Below are 25,183 nucleotides of genomic sequence, written 5' to 3'. Positions count from 1 at the left end.
ACTTTGAAGGAGGGATTCGCTTTGAATTGGATTTCAAAGAATGGGAGCATTTCCTAATTGGAGGCTGATCCCCCAAGGATCCCCTGTACTTACTTATGTCTAAGTAATCATCCATCCTCCACTCAAGGACCAATGATGATGGAGGAATTCACTTTGAATGTTGTCTCCATTATTGGCTTGTGAGCTTCTTAAGAGCAAGGATTATCTTTCCCACCCCTTTCCACCCTTTCATTGCATCCTCCATCTCTTAGCACAGTATCTGGAACACAATCGGTGCTTAAATGCTTGTTGATTCACTATCCCCAAACTGCTTATTTTACTTATTGAAATCCAACTTGTCTGACTAAACATTTGACTCTCTTTTATACAGATCCATGGTGATTTCCAGTTGTTCATAACTTGTCCCAGAAAACTTTTCCAGGGGAATATGTGGGTTTGGGTTATTTAGGTATATTTGTCACTTTTGAATGTTCTCTCCTCCACCACTATTAGTGCCTTCCCTGTGAGATGACACTTCCATTACACTGCATTTACTTCACATGCACAGAATTTACCTTAGGTTGTGAGTTCTCAAGAGAAAATATTATTTTTTGCCTTTTTTCATGGTGGTTAAATAGTTTGAGTGTATGATTCTGTGGCTCAATTTGGGGTTCTTCTTTGCAAAGATACTGGGATGTTTTGCCATTTTCTTCTCTGGTTCATTTTATAAATGAGAAAATTGAGTAAACAAGATGAAGAAACTTGTCCAGAGTCACACAGCTTGTTAGTGCCCGAGGCTTGCTGATTGAAGACCAGTGGTTCTTGTCTTTACCCACATCTCTGATGCTAGATTATAATCTCCTTGCAGGCTTTTGCTCCCAGACTGGATACATATTGATCAACTATTTTATGCCTCCACTTGTGGTCTACATTTGTTTTCTTCAAATCAATCAGGAGTCGGTATACTAGTTTTCTTCACCCTTGACATTCAAACAAAATACTTCTCCCTCTCTAAAATCTTATATGTTGTTTGCTTATCAGTGGTTCTCAAAATATGGTCTAGAGAATCCTGGGAATCTCTGAAACCCTTTTAGAGGGTCTACAAATTCAAAAATAATTTTTATTTCCAATATGATAAATGTCTATAAATATAATCCAGATAAACAAAAACACTTTGGAGAGATCCTCAATAATTTTTAATAAGATAAAGATACTGAAAACAAAAATTTGAGAACCACTGGCTTAGATGATCTGATATATGAGTATCAGTGCCTGAAAAAAAATCAAACAAAAGAAGATTTCTCATTTTCCTCCTATGGATAAAGTAGAATATTCTCCAGGATTATTGGGAAGATTATAAGGAGCGCATAGATTTCATAGTTGGGTCCAAGTTCCTGACTTCAAATTCAGTGTCCTTTGCTGCAAAGCCAGGAACTTGGACCCAACTTTCGACCCTATTTACTTCCTAAGCAAGCCCTTAAGCAAGTTATTAATACCTCTGTGTAATATTATTAATACCTCAGTTTCCATTGGGAAGGTTAAACTAGATTAGGAGTTCTTAATCTAAGGTCTATAAATAGATTGGGGAAGGGTCTGTGGACTTGGATGGGGAAAAATTATATTAACCTCCACCTGAAATCAAAATGAAATTAACCTCTAACACTTCTTCATTTATTTAAAAACATTCATTTAAAAACACGGGCTTTCCTAGAATACCCAAAGGATTCTTAATACAAAAAAAAATTAAGAACCCTCAGAGTAGATGATCTCTAAAGTCTCTCCTGTCTCTAAATCCTATGATATTATATATAATGCTGCTCAGTCTGCTTATGGTCCATGGAGAGAGAATGAGGCATCAAGACCTAGAAGGTTGAGACTTTCAGGAGCTAAATAATATTTATGTTGTGTATAACCTCGCCAACTTTACTGTACATGACTTGATCCTATCAAAAGCATTAAATATACTAAAGATTAACACTCCTTATTTGTGATTGAACGAATATATTTATCACCTTTGATTCCAGGATAGAAACTAAGAACATGGCGCTTCATTTCTTGTTTTCCCAAAATAAAAATTCTCTATTTTTTTTTAAATAAACTCCTTTTTTTGAAATAATTTTTCTTTTGATTTCTAAGCTTTTCAATTCCACAAAGGAGCAGGAAAACTAATGAAATTACACCATGGAGAAATCTCCATGAATATCTGTCTTAATTCTGACATTTCTTTACATGTTTTAACTTTTATTATAAATTCACATGAAAGAGACCCTGTTCCATGTCAAAAGCTCTGCAAGGTCGCCCGGTGGCAGACTCCCCTTAATTCTGAGGATTCAGAGGAGGAAGAAAAATTTTTCAAAACTGTTGAATCATACAGGAAATTAAGGTATGAGTCAGGCAAAGAAATATGTGAGAGAGGAGGTAGCTTCATGACTGGACTTTGGGCAAATATATTTCAAAGAATTACCAGTTCAATGTAGTGATCTTGTTATTAAGTCCCTACTCTATAAAGAAGTCTGTACTAAGAGCTAGATAACAAATAGAGAAGAAGAAAATAGAAGAATTAATAGAGAAGAAATAAATATGAGGTGATAACAGTTGGAGCTAGCACGAAACTGAAAAGTTATCTAGAACAGTTCCTTCTGGTTTAATAGAAGAGGTGCAGCTTATCCAGAAAGATAAAAGTCATAGGTCACAGTGATTTACCTAAAGTTACATAAGTGATTAAGTATTGGAAATTAAGAGTTGGTAGGATAGAAAGAGATGGGAAGTTAAGAGGTAGATGAATTAAGTTTCAATCCTCAATCTACTTGTTCCAACCTGTAGACCTTGGATCTAATCCCCTTCAGCATCAGCTTCTTTATCTATAAAATAAGGCAGATCTTTAAGGTGTCTTATAACTTTAAAATCTATGATAATTAATGGAGATCAAATATGAAGCTTGATTTTATTTTACTCCAAAGCTCATTTTCTCTCCACCGGATAGAAAAAGGCCCTTGTGCCCCCAAACTGAAATTGTTAGCTTATTTGATTACATTGACATATGTTTTGGGGAAAGAGGTATGATTTTTAATGGATGTATACCCCACATGAGCTGCCCCCACCCAAGCTCTTAAAGGAATCTATTATTTCCTTTTCTTATTTTTTGTTATCATTAGATGCAAGGCTAAGAACACAAATTATCGCACACCATCTTCTTATCCCAAATAAATTATTTGATAAATATATCATTACATAATTATTTATATATAAAATTACATCCCATATAAATTATTCCATATAATTGATACTGTGACAATTTTGCATTTGGAAGACAGAGACTAGAAGATTTGGCATTTAACTTGCTAAAACATTTCAAAGTTTAATAAGTTTGTTTAATACTCTGAGGTTCCCTAGTACAGACCTCTTGTAAATCTGAGATATTGAATTACCTTGATTTGATTCCATAGTGCATTATGTGACTGGAGAAATGAGAGAACCCATTCTTGAGTGGATTATGGGACTGGAGAAATGAGAGAACCTGTTCTTGAGTGGATTGTGTGGACTGGAGAAATGAGAGAACCCATTCTTGTGGGCCTGGCAAAAGGAACCTAGTATAGGGAGGAAGTTAGCATTGTTTTTGCAGAACACACATAACCACTTCTTCCCCCTCCTGTCTTTTTTTCTTCTTTGTAGTGTCTTAACTCCCTTCCCCAGGTGACTTTCCCCTTATTTACCAAGTGCCTTTTTTATTTGATTTTCTTATTTCTGTCCTCTTAAAACCAGAGTCCTCCAGAATATATTTACACCAGTGACAAGTAATACTCAGAATTTTTTTTGCTGGCCTGGACATTTAATGACCAGCAGAGTCATTGCTTTCATTATGCTGATTTGGGACCTGGCTGTGTTACCTTGACTCACAGCAGGTCCCTCTCCTAAAGAGTTTACAATCTCCAGGACATCAGGTTCACAGGGCATTTTTCTGCTGCTAATGGATTTTTCTCTATCTCAGCAATCAGGCAAAGCATAGGATGTTGCAGAAGTCCTGCCATCAGCAGTTTGAATTCAGAGATGGACATATTTTCAGCTCTTGCATTCCGAACTTGGTCTTGGGGGTCCAACATTTTAAATTGCATTCAGGTTCCGGGATTGTTTTGGTGAAGAAGAATTGTTTTGATAAGCATCAGAAATGGCTCCACAAAGAAGAGAGCAGGTAGGAACCATTTTGTTTTTGATGAAAATATTCAAGGATGAATCAGAGGTTTCATTGGCAGATCTCCAAGAGTTTGGGATTTTTTTTTATCTTATTCATTCAGTTTGGTTTTCTTTCTGTGGGGGGGGGGGAAGAGTGTGTACTCAGGAGACAGAAGGAGAGCATAAATAAATGTTCAGGACATACCTAGCAACCTATCTGCACTCTGATTCAGATAAGATATGGGCATTCTGACCTATTGGGTACATTAGTTATGTTATTATTTGGCCATAGAGTCCAAGAAGAGATTGGGCTATCATTTTAAAATATGCCTTTAATAGATCAACCGAAGATTCTAAAAAACCTGCAATTTTTCACTTTTGCCATGTTTTACTCAGATTATTCCATAGAATTTGCAAACCCATACATCACTCACTGACTGGAGAAGAACAAGCATAGACAGCGTAGGCACCTTGGTTTCTTTCCATTTCTAATTTTGGGAAAAGGCTTCTCCACTTCCACTTCTCTGGCCTAACAGTATTGGATTTAGGGTTTGAGGTTCAAATTTGGGTCCAGGGTCTTTCACTTATTGTCTGTGTGATTTGGAGTCTCAGTTTCCCCATCTTTGAAATGAAGTGAGGGAGGAAATCAAAGTGAATGATTTCTAAGATTCCTTCTAGCTATGAATTCTTTTTTGGAAGTGGGGGGAGGGAACCCCCTTCTCTCAGTTCTTTTTTTTTAGCATTGTAATATTTGATGAAGAGAAGCCAGCAAATGCAAATCAACATTAATAAAAAATAACTTCCAAGAACTACCTATACATATGTGCTAGCTTTTTCTCACTCCACCTTTGAATTTTCTCAAATGAGGCAATATTTGTAAGTGCACGACCTCTTAAAGACCTTAGTTTAAAAGGACAAAGTCTCCCACTACATCTAGGGCCATCTCCAGTGGTTATGAACAATCTATCTGGCCACTGGACTCAGATGGCTCTGGAGGGGAAAGTGAGGCAGGTGATCTTGCCCATCTGACCCTCACTCAAATCCGATTCACTTGGAAGTCATGGAATCACCTCCCAGATGTCATGATCTCCTTTGAGAACAGAGGACAAATAACAATAACAGCAGCAATATTTGTAAAATGTGCAGTGCTCTGCATACAATAGGCACTTAAACAATGATTGTTCCCTTTCCCTTTCCTGGTTCCATAGAATACTTGCTACAACATCAGCATGGATCTATCCATGCATTTAAGTCAGGGGATGATAAGCTAAGGACTTTTCCTGGCATTCTATTCTCTTTCATTGTTCAATTGTTTTCCAGATGTGTCCGACTCCTTGTGACCTTATTTGAGATTTTCTTGGCAAAGATATCAGAGAAGTTTGTTATTTCCTTCTCAGCTTATTTTATGACAAGGAAATTGAGATGCCCAAGGTCACACTGATAGTGAATATCTGATGCCAGATTAGAACTCAGACTTTGAATTTAGTGGTCCATTTTCCTCTCTGGGATGTGGCAAAAAACTTTCCCTAGGAAATTATAGTTCTATGATTCAGTCTTCCCATTCCTGAAATTCCTTCCCAAAGAGAGAAATATTAAAGGAAGCTCCCACATATCCAGGGGCAATCTTATAAATGGAAGAAAACGGAGTTATTTGAGAGTAGGAAAAATTTCCTTCCTCAAAGGGAGGATGACTGAAATGAAGGCTCCACTGACTCCTAGAATCTCAGAGTCACTGGAGTTGTGTAGAGGATATGGGTCTTGGACTTCACATCTTTGTGTGATCCTGGACAAATCTTTTAGCTGCCATTCTATTTGCCGTCTAAAAACAGGAAACATGCTGTACAGGGTTTTTGTGAGCATCAAATGGGATAACCTATGTAATCACAATAGCTAATACATAAATAACCCTTGGAGGCTTGCAAAATGCTACGAATATGTTGGATTCTTACAGCCTTCCTTGTGAGGAGAGTGCTATTGTTATTCCCATTTCATAGATGAGGAAATCAGTGCTGAGAAAGATTAAGTGACTTGCCAAGAATCTCAGAGCTACTAAGTGTCAGAGACAGAACTGGGATTCAGGTCTTCATGACCCGAGCTTTCAGTGCTATATAAATATTATTATTATTATAAATACTATAAATGTCTCATAATCTAGCCTTTTCCTGAAGCTTTAAATTCCATTTAAATATCCCCAACAAGTGATCAAATTACTTTGCTTAAATACTTCCAGGGATGAAGAATCTTCCTCTCAGGAGACAGCCAATTCCATTCTTGGACAACCTGAATTTTGAGGAACTTCTTATGTTAAATTATTACCAATCACCCTGTGATTTTTAGTTTTTGGCATATTTATTTTCTCTGGAATCCCCATAAAATACACCCACTCCCCCCATCACATGATGTTTTAAAAATCCCCTATTTCATCTGTGTGGGTACTTAATTGAACAATTCAGGTCATAATCTCTCCATACCTTAGCTAATGGATTTCATGAGTTGCTTTGGCTGGAAGCAATTTTTCACCTGGTGTTGATAATTCTGGAGATTAGCTTCTCCTAAACCACAAACAAAACTAATTCCTGGAAAAAAATCATAGAGTTTTTATTTTTTTTTAACCAGGTCCATACTCAGTCTAAACAAACAGAGTTTGCCCTTCATGGGCTTTCAAGAACCCAATGTTTCTTCCAGACCATGATAAAACAAATAATAAGGCTTTCATGGAGTCACTGTGATATAGGTAGATCTTTAAATCATGGTTTTGAACACCATGACTCCATCCTCTCCAAGACTTCTCAGCTCAAAGCTAACTTGTTCACATTCTTTCAGTTGACCCTTCTATAAGATTTTCTAATCCTCAAATACCTTCTTCATATACAAAGTTTCAGAAATCTTAAGAGTGAAGCAAAGATGGACTCCAGAGAAGTGTTGAAATACTGAAAGGGAGATAGGAGAATAATAAAGACAAATTTTTCATCTTCGGAATTCTGCTGGCCTTTGTAACAAATAAAATAGCAGATATAAAATGCTTCATAGCGGTCCATATGTCCTATTTCTGACCTGGGCCAAGTAGGTGGCTGGACTCCTGGGAAAATTGCCATATTGGTACCATCCTGTGGATACTTGATCAGTTTTAGCCCTTTTGAAGCTCAGAAACTCTGATCTTAAAGAGATCCGCCAGCTGCTCTTATCACAATTGTAGATAAATTAGCTAATATTAACACTAACTCTTTCAGGTCATCCTGACATCCAGGCCATTCTGACAAATAACTTTTAGTTGTACCATTATTTTCTTCCTTTTCAGCCCTGTTCAGCTCAGAATCAGTTCTCTCAATTTGGGGTTTCTTTCTTCCAAAGGCCTGAGGGCATTCTTGCCCCAGTGTCTTGAGATGAATATGGTAAACAAACAAAAAACCAAACTTAGACCCAGTGGGATAGTCATACTCTTCTGCTTCAGTCGTGACAGACTTGTAGATTCTTGAGAGATGATATGTATACTCTAAATTAAACAAGAAAATAAAAATATATACACATAAGCCTAATGAGAGAAACATGGGAAAAATTGCTAGCTCTATTATGAATCTGGATGATAGGGATCCAAATAAATAGGATGGAGAAAACTCCATTTATTCAAATAAATAAGTTGGAGCTAACTCTTCTTTGCTTATTTATATTTTAAAAGTGAATTGATGAGGGACAGCTAGATGGTACAGTGAATAGAGCACTGCCCCTGTAGTCAGGAGGAGCTAAATTCAAATCTGGCCTCACCCACTTAACACGTCTTGGCTGTGTGATCCTGGTCAAGTCACTTAACCCTAATTGTCTCAGAAAAAAAAAAAGAATTGATAGAAATACAGTTTTGACTCCATATTGAGACAAGTACCATTGGATGTTTTTGATAAATTTTTAAGGGATTTCTCAAAGAAAAAAATGAGGACTTTATTTAAGAATTTTTAAATTTTGATTTCATTGGGCTTTACCATGTGTCTCAAGCTATAAATATTGTTTATATGTATAGTAGAGAGAGGGTTTAGTATAGTATAGTATATGTATAGTAGAGATCTAGGGTTTAGAAGAGGGAGGGAAAATTGGTATTCAAACCTTCCCAAAAGATTGATAATGTTGTTTATATATATATATATATATATATATATATATTGATATTTATATATATTTATATATATATATATATATATATATATTTATAATATAAGTACATTAGAGAGATCTAGAGTTTAGAAGAGGGAGGGAGAATTGGTATTAAACCTTTCCAAAAGATTGATAATGGTTGAAGAGTGATGTCCAAATCTACCTGTGGCATTTTGCTGCTGAAAAGACTTTTTATTCCCCAGGACATTTCACCTGATGATTAATCCAAACCTGGTACTTGCAGTAGCCCTGCCCACAGTCTCAATGGAGAATCTTGCCAAGATCAAAAGTTTCCCTGTTATTATTCAGGTAAGCTTTACGTGGGAGGAAGAGTACCAAAGGAGACTTTCCTTCTCAATCTCAAGTTTTCAACTATTTAGAGCCTATATCTGTACTCAAACTCTTGAGACGCCCTGTATCAAACAAAAATCAGCATTCCTTTCATAGACCTTTTGGTCCAGACCTGTGAGGTCATGCGTGTGGAGAATTTCCAATATGGAAACCCTGTCTACAGATCCAGGTCATCAGCTGCTCAGGCCTGAGCCTGACTCCGAGGCCACATTTGCAAATCATCCCGTGACTCACACCTCTTACCTTAACATTTATAAGAGAAGGATATTCAACAAGTCTGAAGCTGGTTCTGCTGATCAAAGTTCCTCTGCCTGAGCTGGCCAGCGCATGGTCTAGAATGCTTCGTGGCTATTTTGGACTGACCTGACCAGGAGGGAAGGTCCACAGCCTGAGTCTCACATCCCCTCAACCAACCAATGAATGTTCTCAATATCTTTAAAGGATAAAGTAGCCTAATTTGCACAGCAGCAGCATTCTGTATTTTATTGTTAGGGGGAATAACCTACAATACTAGAAATCCCTATGACCTGCTCTTGGTCACAGACCAAGGATATGTCAAAGGCACTGGAATCTACAGCTTCTTGGCTCCTCTCCCCAATATATCATGCTGCTTGTCAATGAATTTTTGGGAAATTGTGGAAGAAACTGCTTGCTAGATTCAAATGCATATAGAGTTGGCTTGAAATAAAGGCTTAAAAACACTTGAAAAATTCTGCTTTTATTTTGAACTTGGCTTGTGAAAGTTACATAAGCCGATTGATTGTATTTATATACCAAGTTTCCAGTGAAACACAAAAGGGTAAAAAAGAGAAAAGTTACAAGAACTTTTTAAAATATATTCTAGAGAAGTCTTTGTTCCTTTCCCATATTCATGGAATTCTTACTAAATGACAATGGGATAGAGTGCTAAGGTGTCAGACTCAAAGAGAAAAAGGAACCTACTTCTGTATATTAGCTTAGAAAAGCACAAATTAACATGTGGCTGGAGACAGAAGATTTGAGTTCAAATTCAGCTTTAGTCACTTACTAGCTATGTGTCTCCCGACAAGGCATTTAACCCTGTTTCCTTTGTTTCTCATTTGTAAAATGAGCTGAAGAAGGAAATGGCAAATTCCCTGAGTATCTTTGCCAAGAAAACTTCAAGAGTCAGATGGGACTGAACTGCAACAAATGTTGTATTCTAATTTATTTTGTCAGACATTTCCCAATCATATTTTAATCTCTTTCAAGTTGTTTGGGGAGTTTGGGGTGGGGGTAGGGATTAGAGTTTGACCCTCTGGTATAGTAGATAGAATGAGCCAGCTAAATGACCTTGAAGGAAGTCATTTAAGGCACCTGAACTTCAGGTTTCCTTCCTGTAAAATGGGTAAAATGGGTAGGTCCATTCCTTACCAATGATTATCATGCTCAAATAATATATGCAGTTGCCTTGACAAACTTTCCAGTTCATATATGTTAATTGCTATATTATTATTAATTATAATTTTTATAATCCAATTATAATTCATTATTATCCATTATAATTTATTATTATTATTATTATTATTGTTAAATTACTAACCACTATCACCACTATCATTACCACAAAACAAACAAACAAACAAAAAAAACCCCTGCCTGATGAGTATATTGTTGGCTATGGGTAAATCAGAGATAGAGAACATTTTGGAGGACCTTAGCTCTCCTCTTCCTTTGTATACAAGAACAAAAATTACCATAAGTCATGTTCAATAAACATATTATGCCTCTGCCTGACATCTAATTTATTCTGTGCAGTTTTTATACCAATGATGCAACTTGACTTACAATGCCCTGCCTCCAAAATTAGGATGTAGTAGTCTGGATAGAGAGTAAAGGTTAACCAACTCCTCTGTCCAGATGATAAATATGGGCTACAAATTTATTCTGGGTGACACTGTGTATGTAATGTTATACTCCTTTTTATCAGATACCTTTCTAGCACGGCCAGTGAAAGAAAAGCTCGCTCACAGACTAAATGCCTCCACTCTATTTCATAACATTCTATCTGTACAAATATTTTTCCTGAAAGTCCTAAGTATATTAGCAATGAATTTGATCCCAAAGTAATTTAAATTATCTCTGGTGTTTTTTTCTTTACTTGGTTTTCATGTTTACTTCTTTAAGTAATCAGCTTGGGAGACTATATTCAAGGTCTTGCAAAATAATTAATGTGATGGATGCTCAGCTAATAACAGGCAATTTCTCCATCTTTTGCTAATATCCAGTCAGTATATTTCCTGGGCATTCTAGAGACGCCATACTTGCCATTCCTTCTAAGGCAAATTAGAAAGCTCCATTTTATATGTGTGTATGCGTGTGAATCTATAGCCTGCATATATAATATGCATAGTACATATATATATATATATATATATATATGTATGTACATATATATACATATATACATATGTGTGTGAATGCATATTATATAGATATTTCGTTATTTTTATTTTAGTGAAAAGAAAGAAATATATACCAGATAGGAGGTGCTATTCTTACTGAGGTCAGAAAGGATGACAAGATATAGAGAATAAGCCAAGGGAGAGTCCATCTCCTTGGACCCAGGGCTTCGGGGAGGGAAGTGACTTGTCCAAGGTCCCTCGGCTAGTTGGTGGCAGGGCCGGGGCCAGATCCCCGATCTTCTCAGGCTCAGAACAGGCGTTTCTACTACTACATGCTGCCCGAGTCCTTTCTTAATCTTTTGAAGGAGCCAGAAAGACTTCAGGGACTCACAATTTCCCATAATTTTCATGCCCTCCCTCTGCTGATGGTCTGTAGCTCTGTTGCAGCTTTCCTATTGTCTCCTCCACCAGACTGTGAGCTCCTCGAGAGCAGGGGATGGCTCGGTCCCTTCATGGCTACCCCACCCATAGCGCTGCCTGAGTGCCCGGCTGCAAGTCTGTCCCATGGTCAGGCTTGATAAATAGCCATCGACGGCCCACATGCCCCTTGATTCCTTTTGCTTTCCTATTTGTTTTTGACAGACGTACAAACCGTACTCTAATGGGGCTTCCAATCAAAAGTGGCTTTACCTGAAAAACAAGAACATACTGAAGGCCTTTCATAGCTCAAAGATGGACATAGAAGTCACGATTGCGAATCATGCTGGCATTTGTACGTCAACTGTGACAAACGAAGAGGAGGTCAACCAAGTAGTAAGTGGGTATCTTTCTGAAATGGGCACAAGGCCCCCAGGCCAAAATGCTTGTTTTTTCTCCTGGAAAATAACCCAATGACCGGGTGGGATAGTGTCTGGGGAGTGATTTGGTGAAAATGAGAAACCTGAGTGAAAGAAAAGGTTTTTGTGAAGGTTCCCTGAAGTAAAAATACTTGACTCAAATCTGGAAGTACCAAGCAATTCCTGCTTTCAAGGGCCTTTCGTTCTATTAAGTCTCATGGACAAAGTTGGTGGTCCTCAGAGAACATCAGTGGCAAAATAGGGGGTGGAGACCCATTTAAAAAAGTCATTTCACTTGAAAAATGGAAGTAGTGACAGGGCCAAGGACTTCAGTGTGTGCATATATGCACACTTACATGCATGTACTGCACATATGTGTATGTGAATAGGTTCTGTATGAATTTATAATTTATATTTTATAATCTACATTTATAATTTACATTTATAATTTATATACAGATAGCCATAACCCATACAAACATACAAATACATACATCTATGTAGCATATATGTTATGCAGATATATACTTATAGTTATAGCTATAGATCATATATACCATGCATATATAGTTATATTTATATGTATAGAAGTAGTCATATCTATATGTATATTGTATGTATCTATGTATATATTCTCTATATACTCTATATTTATAGTACAAATTTATTGATAGAACTATCAATACAATAGTTATATTATATTGATACATATATTGATTATATTGATACATATCAATATAATATTATTGATATATTATTTTTTGTATAGAGATATAAGGAAGGGCAGCTTGATGGCTAGGCCGATTGAATTCTGGGCCTGCAGTCAGGAAGCCTCATCTTCCTGAGTTTAAATCTGGCCTCAGACATTTACCAGCTGTGTGACCCTGGCCAAATCACTTATCTCTGTTTGCCTCAGTTTCCTGATCTGTAAAATGAGCTGGAGAAAGAAATAACAAATCTCTGCCAAGAAAACCCTAGATAGGGTCAGGAAGAGTGGGACCTGACTGAAATGACTGAAAAACAATAAGCAAAAGCATAGAAATATGAATGTATGTATGAATGCAGTTATATCAATATGTATGTTATTCATATATTATTATGTATAGATATTTTACTGTTGTTTGGTTGTTTTCAACCATATCCAACTCTTTGTGACCCCCACGTGGGATCTTCCTGGCAAAGACAGGTCTGCCATTTCCTGATGAGGAAACTGAGGCAAACAGAGTTAAGTCTGAGCCCAGATTTGAACTCATGAAGATGAATCTTCTTACTTCCAGCCCCAGGGTTCTATTCACTACGTCATCTAGCTGCCTGGCACATTATACATACATCCACGTGATGCATACAATATACATGCACACCTGTATGTATACATGATACATTATATGGGCTAATATAATCTCATATAATATGTGTAATATATCAATATAATGTAAATACATGTATAGATATATATATGGATATATACTTATGTATGTATAGTTATAGTTATATTTATATGTAGATGTATTGATAGAACTATAGCATTGATATATATTATAATGCTATAATTAGCATCAATACATGCTGCCAATGTATATTTATATACATAGATGGGAAAGACAGAAAGATGATAGACAGACAGATAGACCAGACAGACAGATGACAGAGAGACAGAGAGACAGATGGATAGATAGATGATAGATAAATAGAAAGAGATCAATAAATAAGTAGATATTTAGGTTGTAGACAGACAGACAAATAGAAAAACAGACATGATAGAGGGATAGATAGATGGATAGGTAGGTAGATAGATAGACAGACACAGACAGATAGATATAGATAAATAGAAAGTGACAAATATTTAGATTATAGACAGACAAGACAGACAGATAAAGAGATAAATAATAATATAAATATTATTTAATATTTATTAATATTAATATTGATATTATATATCAATATATATTAATAAAGAGATGAATGTATATTCAGGCAGATAGATAATAGACGATAGACAAGATAGATATATGATAGACAGATATATGACAGATAAATAGAAAACTAGGTAGATAAATAGGTATTTGATGTATATCCTGTGCCCATCTATAGTTTAGGTGTGAGGAAGCAGGCAGCCAGGCCTGTAGGAGTAGTAATAACAGTAGTAGCAGCAGCAGCAGCTGTAGTTGTCATACTTGACTGGCACTGAGTTAGGTCTTAGGAGGGATGCATATGAATTTATTAAAGTGCATCATTCTCATCCATAAATCAAATGCATATGAAACACTTGGGTGCCCAGAGAAGACCACATGTAATTAAATGCTGCATGGTGTCAGACAGACTCTTACTGCTTTACACGTGTAGAAAAGGGACAGCTCAGTGATGGCTGGACCCATTAAAGCAGACCTTCAGAAAGGTAAGATTTAGGCTAAAGCTTAAAGGATACGTGAGGTTAATTTAGAGACAAGGAAGGGCACTGGCATTGTGGGAGAGAATGTGGGCAATGTCCCAGAGACAGGAATGAATGTGACTTGTTCTGAAGACACTGAGGATGCTGACCAGACAGGAATTAGGTTTTTTTTTCCCTAAATTTTATTTTTCCAAATAAGTACAAACATAGTTTTCAACATTCACTTTTGCAAAACCTCGTGTTCCCTATTTTTCTCCCTCCCTCTTTTCCATCCTCTCCAAGACAGCAAGCAATCCTATATAGGTTAAATACATGCAATTCTTTCAAACATATTTTCATATTTGTCATTCTGTGCAAGAAAAATCCAATCAAAAGGGGCGAAAACATGAGAAAGGAAAAAATAAACAAAAAACAATAAGAAAGGGTAAAAATACTGTTTCAATCCACATTCAGTCTCCATAGTTCTCTCTCTGGGCACATATGGCTCTCTCCATCACAAGTCTATTGGAATGGGTCTGAATCACCTCATTGTTGAAAAGAATTAAGACCATCACAGTTGATCATCATGTAATCTTGTTGCTATTGTATACAATGTTTTGTTCTGTTCACTTCACTAAGTATCAGTTTGTGTAAGCCTTTCCAGGCTTTTCTGAAATTATCCTGCTTGTCATTTTTTACAGAAAATAATATTCCTTTATGGAAGGTCTGGAGAGACTTACATGAACTGATATTAATGAAGTGATTAGAACCGAGAGAACATTGTACACAGCAAGAGCAAGATTATGTAACGATCAAATCTGATGGACGTGGCTCTTCTCAACAATGAAATGATTCAGACCAGTTCCAATGGTTCTTGTGATGGAGAAAGCCATTTGTACCTAGAGAGACGGCTGTGGGGATTGAGTATAGATCACAATATAGTATTTGTACCTTGTTGGTTGTTGTTTACTTGCCTGTTTTTTTTTCTTTCTATTTTTTTTTCCCTTTTTGATCTGATTTTTTTCTTGTGAAGCATGATAAATGTGGAAATAGGTATAGAAAAAGTATACATTGATTGCTTGCTGTAGGGGGCGGGGAGAAGGGAGGGAGAAAAATTTTGAAAACAGATTTTTAAGGGTGAATGTTAAAATTATCTTTGCACATATTTTGAAAATTAAAAGCTAATATCTAAATAAAGAAAAATAATAATCTATTACATTCATATGCCATAACCTATTCAGCCATTCCCCATCTGAGGGACATCCACTCAATTCGCAGTTCTTTGCAACTACAAAAAGGGTTGCTACAAACATTTTTTGCACATGACTTTTCCCTTTTTTATGATCTCTTTGGTATATGGACCCAGTTGAGATACTGCTGGATCAAATGATTGGATCATTTCACAATTCCATCAACAATGCATTAGTATCCCAGTTTTCCCACATCCCTTCCAATATTTATAGTTATCTTTTCCTATTATTTTAGCCAATCTGAGAGATATGAAGTAATACCTCAGAGTGGCATAAATTACACTTCAAATTAGAGGTATTTTTAGAGGGGATGGGGCAGAAAGAAGCAATGGGAAATAAAGTGTTAGCACAGCAGAGCACAGCTGATCTAGAGGCAAAAAAAGCTGCCACTCTGGCCAACATTCCCAAGGCATATGACATCTCAGTCATGCTATCCAGAGTTAATATTTAAAAGCAGGAAGACCATTCTTGGTGTTTGTGAAAATGGTCCTAATCACATAGTTGATGTAGAATGTAACAGTCTTTGGAGGAAAGAAAAAAATACAGATGGGATCTCAGCAGAGCAGTATTACTGCAAGGGTCAGAAAGATCCCTATCCATGAGTCTCCTAGAGGGCTTCACTGGGGATAGGAGTGGGGACTTTTGTTCCAGGTAGTATTTATATACTTCTGGGCTGCCCAAGATCATGAGCATGGAGACTCCAAAGCATCTTGGCTGTGATGAATATGTTGCCAGATCAGTGCATCTTTGACAGAACCTTTGAACCGTCTGCTTTCCTTTAGAGGAAAGGCCCTTAAATCTCATATTGTGTGCTCCTTTGGGTCTATATAAACTCTGTATGTAGACTCCTCTTCAAATGTGTTTAAATGACTAAAATAAAGTATATAGGACATCATTCACAGTGAAAAATAAATGTATCAGAAAAAGAAGAAAGGAAGGAAGGAAGCAAGGAAAAAAGAAGAAAGGGAAGAAAGGAAGAAGAAAAAGAGGAGGAAGAGAAGGGAGGAAGGAAGGAAGGAAGGAAGAGAAGGGAGGGAGGAAGAGAAAAGGCAGAAAAAGAAAGAAGGAAAGTAAAGATAGGAAGGAAGGAAGAAAATGAGTGGTTACTAAGTGCTTTAAGAGTTTTATCCCATTTAATCTTAACATTCAGGAATGAGTGGTTGCTATTATTATTCCCATTTTATAGATGAGGAAGCTGAGGCAAACAGTAGTTAACTAATTTGCCCCAAACCACACAGCTCGTAGATGTCTGAAGTAGGATTTGAACTCAGATTTTTTTCACTCCAAGCGCCGCGACTTTATTCACTGTGCCACCTGGCATGTCTGACCCCTACTTTGGCCCTTTGATGAGAATATGAAAATAGCTAGCATTTAAGGTTTGCAAAACACATGGCTGATATTATTCCATTTGATCTTCACAATGGACCAGTCTTGGAGAAATCACTTATATAGAGAAATTTAGACTATCTACGTAACTGAACAAATCCACAGTGGATGTAAAAGACTAACTGACCAACGTTTCTGAGATGCTGGGTCTTTCTCCAGAGCTTTGCAGGATCACTTGGTTGAAACCAGTTTAGGAGAATTAGATCCCTGCTCTTCTTCCTAGGGCTACTCCTTCCGTCCACCTGGCAGCAAGACCAGGGTCATGATCTGCTTGGCCTGCGCCAGGTCTGTGGTCAGCCAGAAAGATCTGAAAAAATTATTTCCAGGAATCAAGTTCTTCTGTGCCTTTGGTTCCAGGGAGTGCAAACAATTCACCTTAAGAAACCCTAAAGTCATCAATATGAGCCAGGTATGTAACATGAGCAGGAAGCCGTGAAGTTAGTTTTCTTTGAAAGTTCTCACTTTTTCAACTTCTCTGATGAAACTCATCTTAGTCTATTCTAATAAGTCTTTATTAAAGGCTGACTGTGTACAGGGTGGGATGGGGTGTCCCAAAAATCTTAATGCCATTTTGTGTTACCTAACTAGTTAATAAAACTTAAATCTGTACTAAGTCTTTGGGGATACCCTGTGCCAGAACAGAAATAATTTCACCCTTGCCCTCCTGGATCTTCCTTCTTTTTCTTTTCTACTCTTTTCAAGTTATCCCTTATTTATCCAAATTAATTCATCATTTTCCAAGTTAGATTAAAATACATTTTCTAATAAGTCTGAATTTTACCTTAATATCTCTATTTCTGCTGTTCTCTTCTCCTCATATACTGTTATACTGTCTATTCAGTTTAATTTTAGGTTCTTTTATTAAATTTTATTTTTAATTTATGAAACAAGCATTTTTATAATACAGGATAATAAAAAAGATGATTGGACATGAAACTGAAAATTTATTTCAACTAACTTTTGTAAAACTCTTACTATGTATAAGATTTTGCCACACTGGGAGAATATAAGAACAGAAATAAAGCTTTTCTTCTGCTGAAAAGATAGAACATGTTTACATAATTTTTAAATGAGATATTTTGAGGAGTGAGAGGACTAACAATTATGAGGGACCAGAGAACAATTTGAGAAAGAACTCCTTTGAAGAACATAAAATGTCTGAGAGACAAGAATGAGGAGCAAGTATGTTCCAGGGTTAGTGGGTTGTGGGGGTTGCTTTGAAGCTGAGGATTTAATCAGTCCTCCAGTTTGTCTGAAACCTCAAATATATAAAGTGAACTGATCATTTCCAAAGTTAAAATAATAGCAAGTCCTTCCGTAGCTTTATGTGCATGGGCTGGGTGCTAAGACAGCCTAACAACTCTTTATCAGAACATGTACAGTCAGGAAGATTTCAATTTATGTATACTGACTGGAGAGTAAATCACCACCAGACAGAACAACATGGGATATCAGTTTAAATCAGGGTGATTTCAATATCCCAATTGACTTTTAATTTTGAAAAATTAACAAGGAACAAGTTTTCCATGACTGTACATATAAAACCTATATCCAATTGTTTAATATCTCAGGGAAGAAGAAGGAGAGGTATAGAATTTAAAACTCAAAACATTTTAAAAATGTTAAAAAGTTGTTTTAACATGTAATTGGGCAAAAATACCTATTTATGATGTAAAGGATGGTCCTGTAGTGAAATTGATCATTGTTTCATCACTATTGTTAAGGGGCAGATCCCTGGAACAAAATGTAGTGAACATTACTGGGCAATAACTACAAAACTATTTCCTCTGGACATAGAACATCCCACAATTTACTAGTTTATCAGCCAAAAAAATATTTATCAGATTCTTACTATGTACTTTTCACTGTGCTAATATTGGGGACTGAAGAAGGGCAAAAAAACAGGGTTCTTGACTTTAAAAAGCTCCAATCTAACGAACAATTCAACAATTATGTACATACAGAGCATGTGTAGGATAAGTGGAAGATCACCTCAGAGGAAAGACACCAGTAGTTATGGGGTAGGAAAAGGAAGAAGAATGGGAAAGATGTCTTGGACAAATCAAGAAAGAAGGCATGGAAACCAGAAAGTGAAGATGAGAAAGAAGAGCGTTCTAAGCACATGCAAACTGATTTTTTAGAGGTTAAGGGAATGCTTTGTTCTCAACCTCTCAAAAAAAAATGCTTTCCTCTTTACCTTTATTCTTCCCTGATTTTTGCCCCTGGGGCCTTTTCTTTACCTTTTAGTAGCTCTGAAAGGCAAGAGAGATAGAATGGACAACTGGAGCAGGAGAGACAGGGAGAGGTTTACAAGTATAATAGTGGCTGTTGAAGATGAGAGAGGGAATAAAATATTACTCATGTGCCATGGCTTAGTATGAACAGCATTGGGTGAGAATCAGGAGGTAAAACTTCTGGTTCTGCCTTCAATTATGGTTTTGGCCAAGTATTTGCTTCCTTTTTCTGAAACAAGTTCCTCATTTGTAAAATGAGGAAAAAAAAACATCCTTCACAAAAGAGCTTGCTCTAAAAGTCTATGTCTATTATAATCAAATTTTGTTTTCAGGCTGCCAAACTTTTAAAAAATAAAAGTATTATATGAATGTAGACTGTTTTCCCCTTAAACATGGGCTCCTGAAATCTAAACTGAAGTCCAGGACACACTTTGGATTAACATTTTATCAAATTGACAGCTGACAAGTCTCCTAAATGCTTTTTAAATTAAACCCGAGAATTTATTTGAACAAAATGGTATTTGATGAAAATGTATAAACAATATATTGTTACAATAGAATAAAAAGGAACTATCTCACTTTTTAAATGAAAATGGGAAACCCTTCTTTTTCCCTATACATAGGCTATTCTTAATTTTCTATCTACCAGAAGCAGAAGGAACAGGAGTCAGGAACACACAACCTAGATAAATAATTTCCTAAGAGATGCCCTAGTCAGTTTTCTGATCTGTAGTCCGGTAACATCTTTGTGAATATTTAGAGGTGTATGTCCCACAGACATCTTTAACTCAACATGGCCAGAACAGAACTCAATGTATTTCTCCCCAAGCCTAATGCTTCTTCCAAACACCACATTCTTCCAGTCGCCCCAAATTTACAATCTTCATTCTCATGACCTTAATTTCACTCACCTCTTAAATACAATCAACTGATAAATATTGTATTTCCCATCTTCCCACCATCTCTTGCTTGGGCTCCCTTTTTATTCCCAAAGCTCCCATCTTCTTCTAGGTCCTGATCTCCTCTCCTCTGGAGTATTGCAATACTTATTATTGGTCATTCTACCCTTCCTTACTCCAACTCCACACATCTTCCCAAGTGATTTTCCTAAAATTTAAGTAGATTGGTAAATTCCAGTGGTTCCGTTATCATAAGACTCAAACATTGAAGCCTTTGTTTGACTTTTAACGTCATTCTTACACACTGGCCCCAACCTAGTCATTTTTAGCCTAATTTTACAGTATTCATGTTTGGTACCATTATGGTTCTGTCAAACTGAATTTCCTGCTATTTTTCACACATCCATTCAAATTTCTCACATCTGTTTCTTTGAATTGGTTGTTTTCCATACCCGAAATGTACTTTCTCATAAAATCCCTAATTATTATCTTGTATCCCAAGCACCTAGAATGGCACATAGTAGGTGCTTAAGTAATAGACTGATTGTGTGACAGTTAAAAAGCTTCTCAATCTCTAAATCTGCCATTTAGGGTTTCCCTGAAGAGTAGCTGATGTCATTTACTGGGATATTATCCCTGCTAAGCTGCAAATTACTGGCATTATAGATCAGTCTTTCCTCTCCACTACTCTGCTGAATTCTGTATTGAACTGAGGAAGGAGATCCATTGTAAATCATACCCAAAGAGCCAGAAAAAAGCCTTTAGTAAAAGACTGTCTTTTTGAAATCTTTGATTCTTCCTCAATGGCCATTCCACTAAATTGGCTTGCTGTTTGGTTTGGACTAAAAATACCTTTCAACTCCCATCATGCTCTTCTAGCTCCCAGCTTTTTAAATTGTGGTTTGCATTCCCCAAAGGGGTCTTATAACTGAAATATGGAAGCTGTGAAATTATGATTATTGGTAAATGTTTGATTTCTATACTTATATACCCAGGAGTACTTAAAAATTTCTCAGGAAATTTCTCAGTGGAAAAAGTTTAAAAAGCCCCACACTAGCTGACATTGGCCTTAACAATTTTCTTAGAATTTTACTTCAAGACTGGAGGACCAGGGATGAGATTGCCAATATTTAGCCTGCACTCTCATAGTTATACTATATATTTCATGTCTACTAATAAATATTTTTGGAGCACAAGGGATAGAGCTTTTATCCAAAGAGTCAGGAGAACTAGCCTTAGTCACTTATTTGCTTTGTGTCCCTGGGCAAGTTAAGTATACCCATTTATCCCAGTTTCCTCATCTATAAAATGAACTGGAGAAGGAAATGGCAAAGTACTCTAGTATTTCTGCCAGGAACACCCCAAAGGAGGTCCCAAAGAGTGAAACAGGACTGGAAATGACTAAACAATAAAAGAAAACATTTAAAAAACATTATTATTATGTTTTGTTTTTTGAAAACATCTTGGGACAAGAAAAGACATATCTCTTTTCATTACAGTCTCACTAAAGAAGGTTCAATACAAAATTTCCCTTATGTTATTAGAAGACTGGTTTTCACTAGATGATAGATTTTTAAATAAGTTTTAAAAGGAAGAGAAAGTCCTGGCAACCTTCAGGTGTGTTACTTTTAAAAGTCATTCAATTCATTAAACGTTTAGCAAGTATCTGTTGGGTACAGAGCACTGTATAAAGACCTGGGAGAGAGATGATATAACCCCAATTCTCACAGAGCGTATGCTTTTAATAGATTACTTCCTATGGTCTCTTGGAATTCAGCACCATCACAATTGGAATTTGGAAGACTAAGGCAAGTTCAAGAATTTTGAAGTCAGACATTTATGTTTTTTAGAAGCTCAATATGGGAGAAGATCTTTAAATGAGAGAAATGTAGGTACCTCTTCAGCCTGGGCTTACCCCTTAACATTTAAGACCATGTGTACTCAGGAATCACTTGGAAAAAGTACTAGACTGGGAATCAAAAGACTCTTGAATTCTGGTCCTAAGGACACTGTACTCCCTGAAACTGAGTTTCTTCTTCTGTTAAATAAGAGATCAGGTTGATTCATCTCTAAGGACCCTTCCAGCTGCAATGGGCCATGGCATTGTCATTTTAGCAAGTGTTTTGTAGTTGGAAAATTTGCCTTTAGAACCTGTATAATGATGTAGCTCTGTCCAAGGTATCAAAAGCACTGACTATAATTCGTGATGATATTAGTATGCCAGGAGTAGTCATACAGCCTTTTAAGTTAGCCAGCGGTTTACTCGATTTTCCTGCAGAAACATGAGTGTAAACTAACCAATGCAAAAACACTGATGTTGAAAATCTATGTACTTTTGTGGAGACAGAATTTGGTCACAATGCCAAAACAAGTATTTTGTCTCAGGAAATTTTTGACAATAAAAATGTCATCAGTAGGCTCTATGGTGTTTTACAGAGTGATTTATCCTCTTGTGAAGATGAAAACAGTCTAAGGCATTATGAAGAACTTCTGTTATCTTTTCAACGAAGGGTCAACATGCAATCTTTGTCACATGATATTTTGGCAACCATGCGCCAGACACCGGTAAAAATAATCGCGCACAAAAATGGAACGAGATCCGCTAATGGCAAATTAATTATTGCTCAATCTTTCCCTGTGGTAAGTGACTTTATTATTCAGATACTAGGTTCCTTCACAGACTTGTTGATTTCATTTTTTTTTCTTGAAATATTGTGATCTTGTAAGGTCAAAATGGGTTCATGACCTAGGCATAAAGAATGAAATTATTAATAAATTAGAGGAACACAGGATAGTTTACCTCTCAGACCTGTGGAAGGGGAAGGTCTTTATGACCAAAGCAGAACTAGAGATCATTGCTGATCACAAAATAGAAAATTTCGATTATGCCAAACTGAAAAGTTTTTGTACAAACAAAACTAATGCGGACAAGATTAGAAGGGAAGCAATAAACTGGGAAAATATTTTTACAGTCAAAGGTTCTGATAAAGGCCTCATTTCCAAAATATATAGAGAATTAACTCTAATTTATAAAAAATCAAGCCATTCTCCAATTGAAAAATGGTCAAAGGATATGAACAGACAATTCTCAGATGAAGAAATTGAAACTATTTCTAGTCATATGAAAAGATGCTCCAAGTCATTATTAATCAGAGAAATGCAAATTAAGACAACTCTAAGATACCACTACACACCTGTCAGATTGGCTAAGATGACAGGAAAAAATAATGATGATTGTTGGAGGGGATGTGGGAAAACTGGGACATTGATTCATTGTTGGTGGAGTTGTGAACGAATCCAACCATTTTGGAGAGTAGTTTGGAACTATGCTCAAAAAGTTATCAAACTGTGCATACCCTTTGATCCAGCAGTGTTACTACTGGGATTATATCCCAAAGAGATTATAAAGAAGGGAAAGGGACCTGTATGTGCACGAATGTTTGTGGCAGCCCTTTTTGTAGTGGCTAGAAACTGGAAACTGAATGGATGTCCATCAGTTGGAGAATGGCTGAATAAATTGTGGTATATGAATATTATGGAATATTACTGTTCTGTAAGAAATGATCAACAGGATGATTTCAGAAAGGCCTGGAGAGACTTACACGAACTGATGCTGAGTGAAATGAGCAGGACCAGGAGATCATTATATACTTCAACAACAATACTATATGATGACCAGTTCTGATGGACCAGGCCATCCTCAGCAACGAGATCAACCAAATCATTTCTAATGGAGCAGTAATGAACTGAACTAGCTATGCCCAGAGAAAGAACTCTGGGAGATGACTAAAAACCATTACATTGAATTCCCAATCCCTATATTTATGCACACATGCATTTTTTATTTCCTTCACACGCTAATTGTACAATATTTCAGAGTCTGATTCTTTTTGTACAGCAAAATAACGTTTTGGTCATGTATACTTATTGTGTATCTAAGTTATATTTTAATATATTTAACATCTACTGGTCATCCTGCCATCTAGGGGAGGGGTGGGGGGTAAGAGGTGAAAAATTGGAACAAGAGGTTTGGCAATTGTTAATGCTGTAAAGTTACCCATGTATATATCCTGTAAATAAAAGGCTATTAAATAAAAAAAAAAGAAAAAGAAATATTGTGATCTTGGATAGTAAAAGCTCTGAACAAATCTAGAGCCTACAAGTAGATGATGTAATTGCTATTTTCTTTTCTTCCTTAAAATATAGGGGTGGGGGAAATGTGTTATAGGGCAGAGGTGCCAAAACTGGGAAATGTTTAAGAAGATAAACAAAAATATAATAAAATAGAATCACACAACATTTTAAAACTAAGCCAATATACAGGCCACAGAGATCCTGATGTATTAATTAGTTACCCCCATTTTTATTTGAGTTCTAGGAGATGATTTGTGGGACTTAGATCTTGGAAAACCCAAATTCAAAAACCACTTCTGACTTTCATCAGCTCTTTGATCTTAGACAAATTATTTAACTTTCCTAAGCCTTAGTTTTTTATCTGTAATATAGGGATATTTTGAAATATCAACTTTTGTAGAAGTGCTATAAAATTTAACAGAGATATTGGAGAGATAGAGATGGATAGTATATGTGAGTTTATGTATACACATATGTATGCTTATAAATATATAACTATATAAAAATGGCTTAATAAAGATAGTTTACTTTGTGCATTGGAAAGGATACTCGATTTGTAGTCAGAGGATGTGGATTAAAATCCTAGATAATGTCAATTACTATCTGAGCAAGTAATTTACCTCATTTTCTTAAATGTAAAACTTTATAATTAGATTATATGATCTCAACAGCTCCTTCAAATTCTAAGTCTCTCATATATTCTCCTGATAGATCTAACAGATAATACATGTGAACCTCTAAAAAAATTAACTAATTCAACATTTTTAAGTACCTGCTATTCCTGGAACTAAGAAAAAACATGAAACTTAGATAACATGTGGTCCCTCACCTTCAAAGAGTTTATAGTATTGGGACATGAGATATAGTTAGAGATTTCTACAACATACTACAGTATATTCTGCAAAATAAAATAATAAATAGAAAAGTTCAAAAAAGTTTCTTTTAATATTTGGGGGTGAGGGAGAGGATTTGCTACTGAAATGAGGATCCCAAAGATGTTTTATAGAGGAAATGATAGCTGAATTAGGCTTTAAAGAATAGGTGGAGACTTAATCCCTTAGGAATATTAG

General features: G+C 36.2%; 1 protein-coding gene across 1 annotated transcript in view; it reads left to right on the top strand.

The window, feature by feature from the left end:
• LOC100916588 (doublecortin domain-containing protein 1) overlaps positions 1-25,183 on the top strand; it is an 88,554-nt gene that overhangs the window by 24,654 nt on the left and 38,717 nt on the right. Inside the window, exons 6-10 of the mRNA XM_031941663.1 lie at positions 3,968-4,168; positions 8,496-8,601; positions 11,649-11,819; positions 17,070-17,255; positions 22,416-22,619. Coding sequence (XP_031797523.1) covers positions 3,968-4,168; positions 8,496-8,601; positions 11,649-11,819; positions 17,070-17,255; positions 22,416-22,619 — 868 coding nt within the window. The remainder of the gene's footprint in view (positions 1-3,967; positions 4,169-8,495; positions 8,602-11,648; positions 11,820-17,069; positions 17,256-22,415; positions 22,620-25,183) is intronic.

Source organism: Sarcophilus harrisii, chromosome 6, assembly GCF_902635505.1.
Source record: "Sarcophilus harrisii chromosome 6, mSarHar1.11, whole genome shotgun sequence".
Classification (NCBI taxonomy): Eukaryota; Metazoa; Chordata; class Mammalia; order Dasyuromorphia; family Dasyuridae; genus Sarcophilus; species Sarcophilus harrisii.
This window is presented reverse-complemented; position numbering and strand designations above follow the sequence as displayed.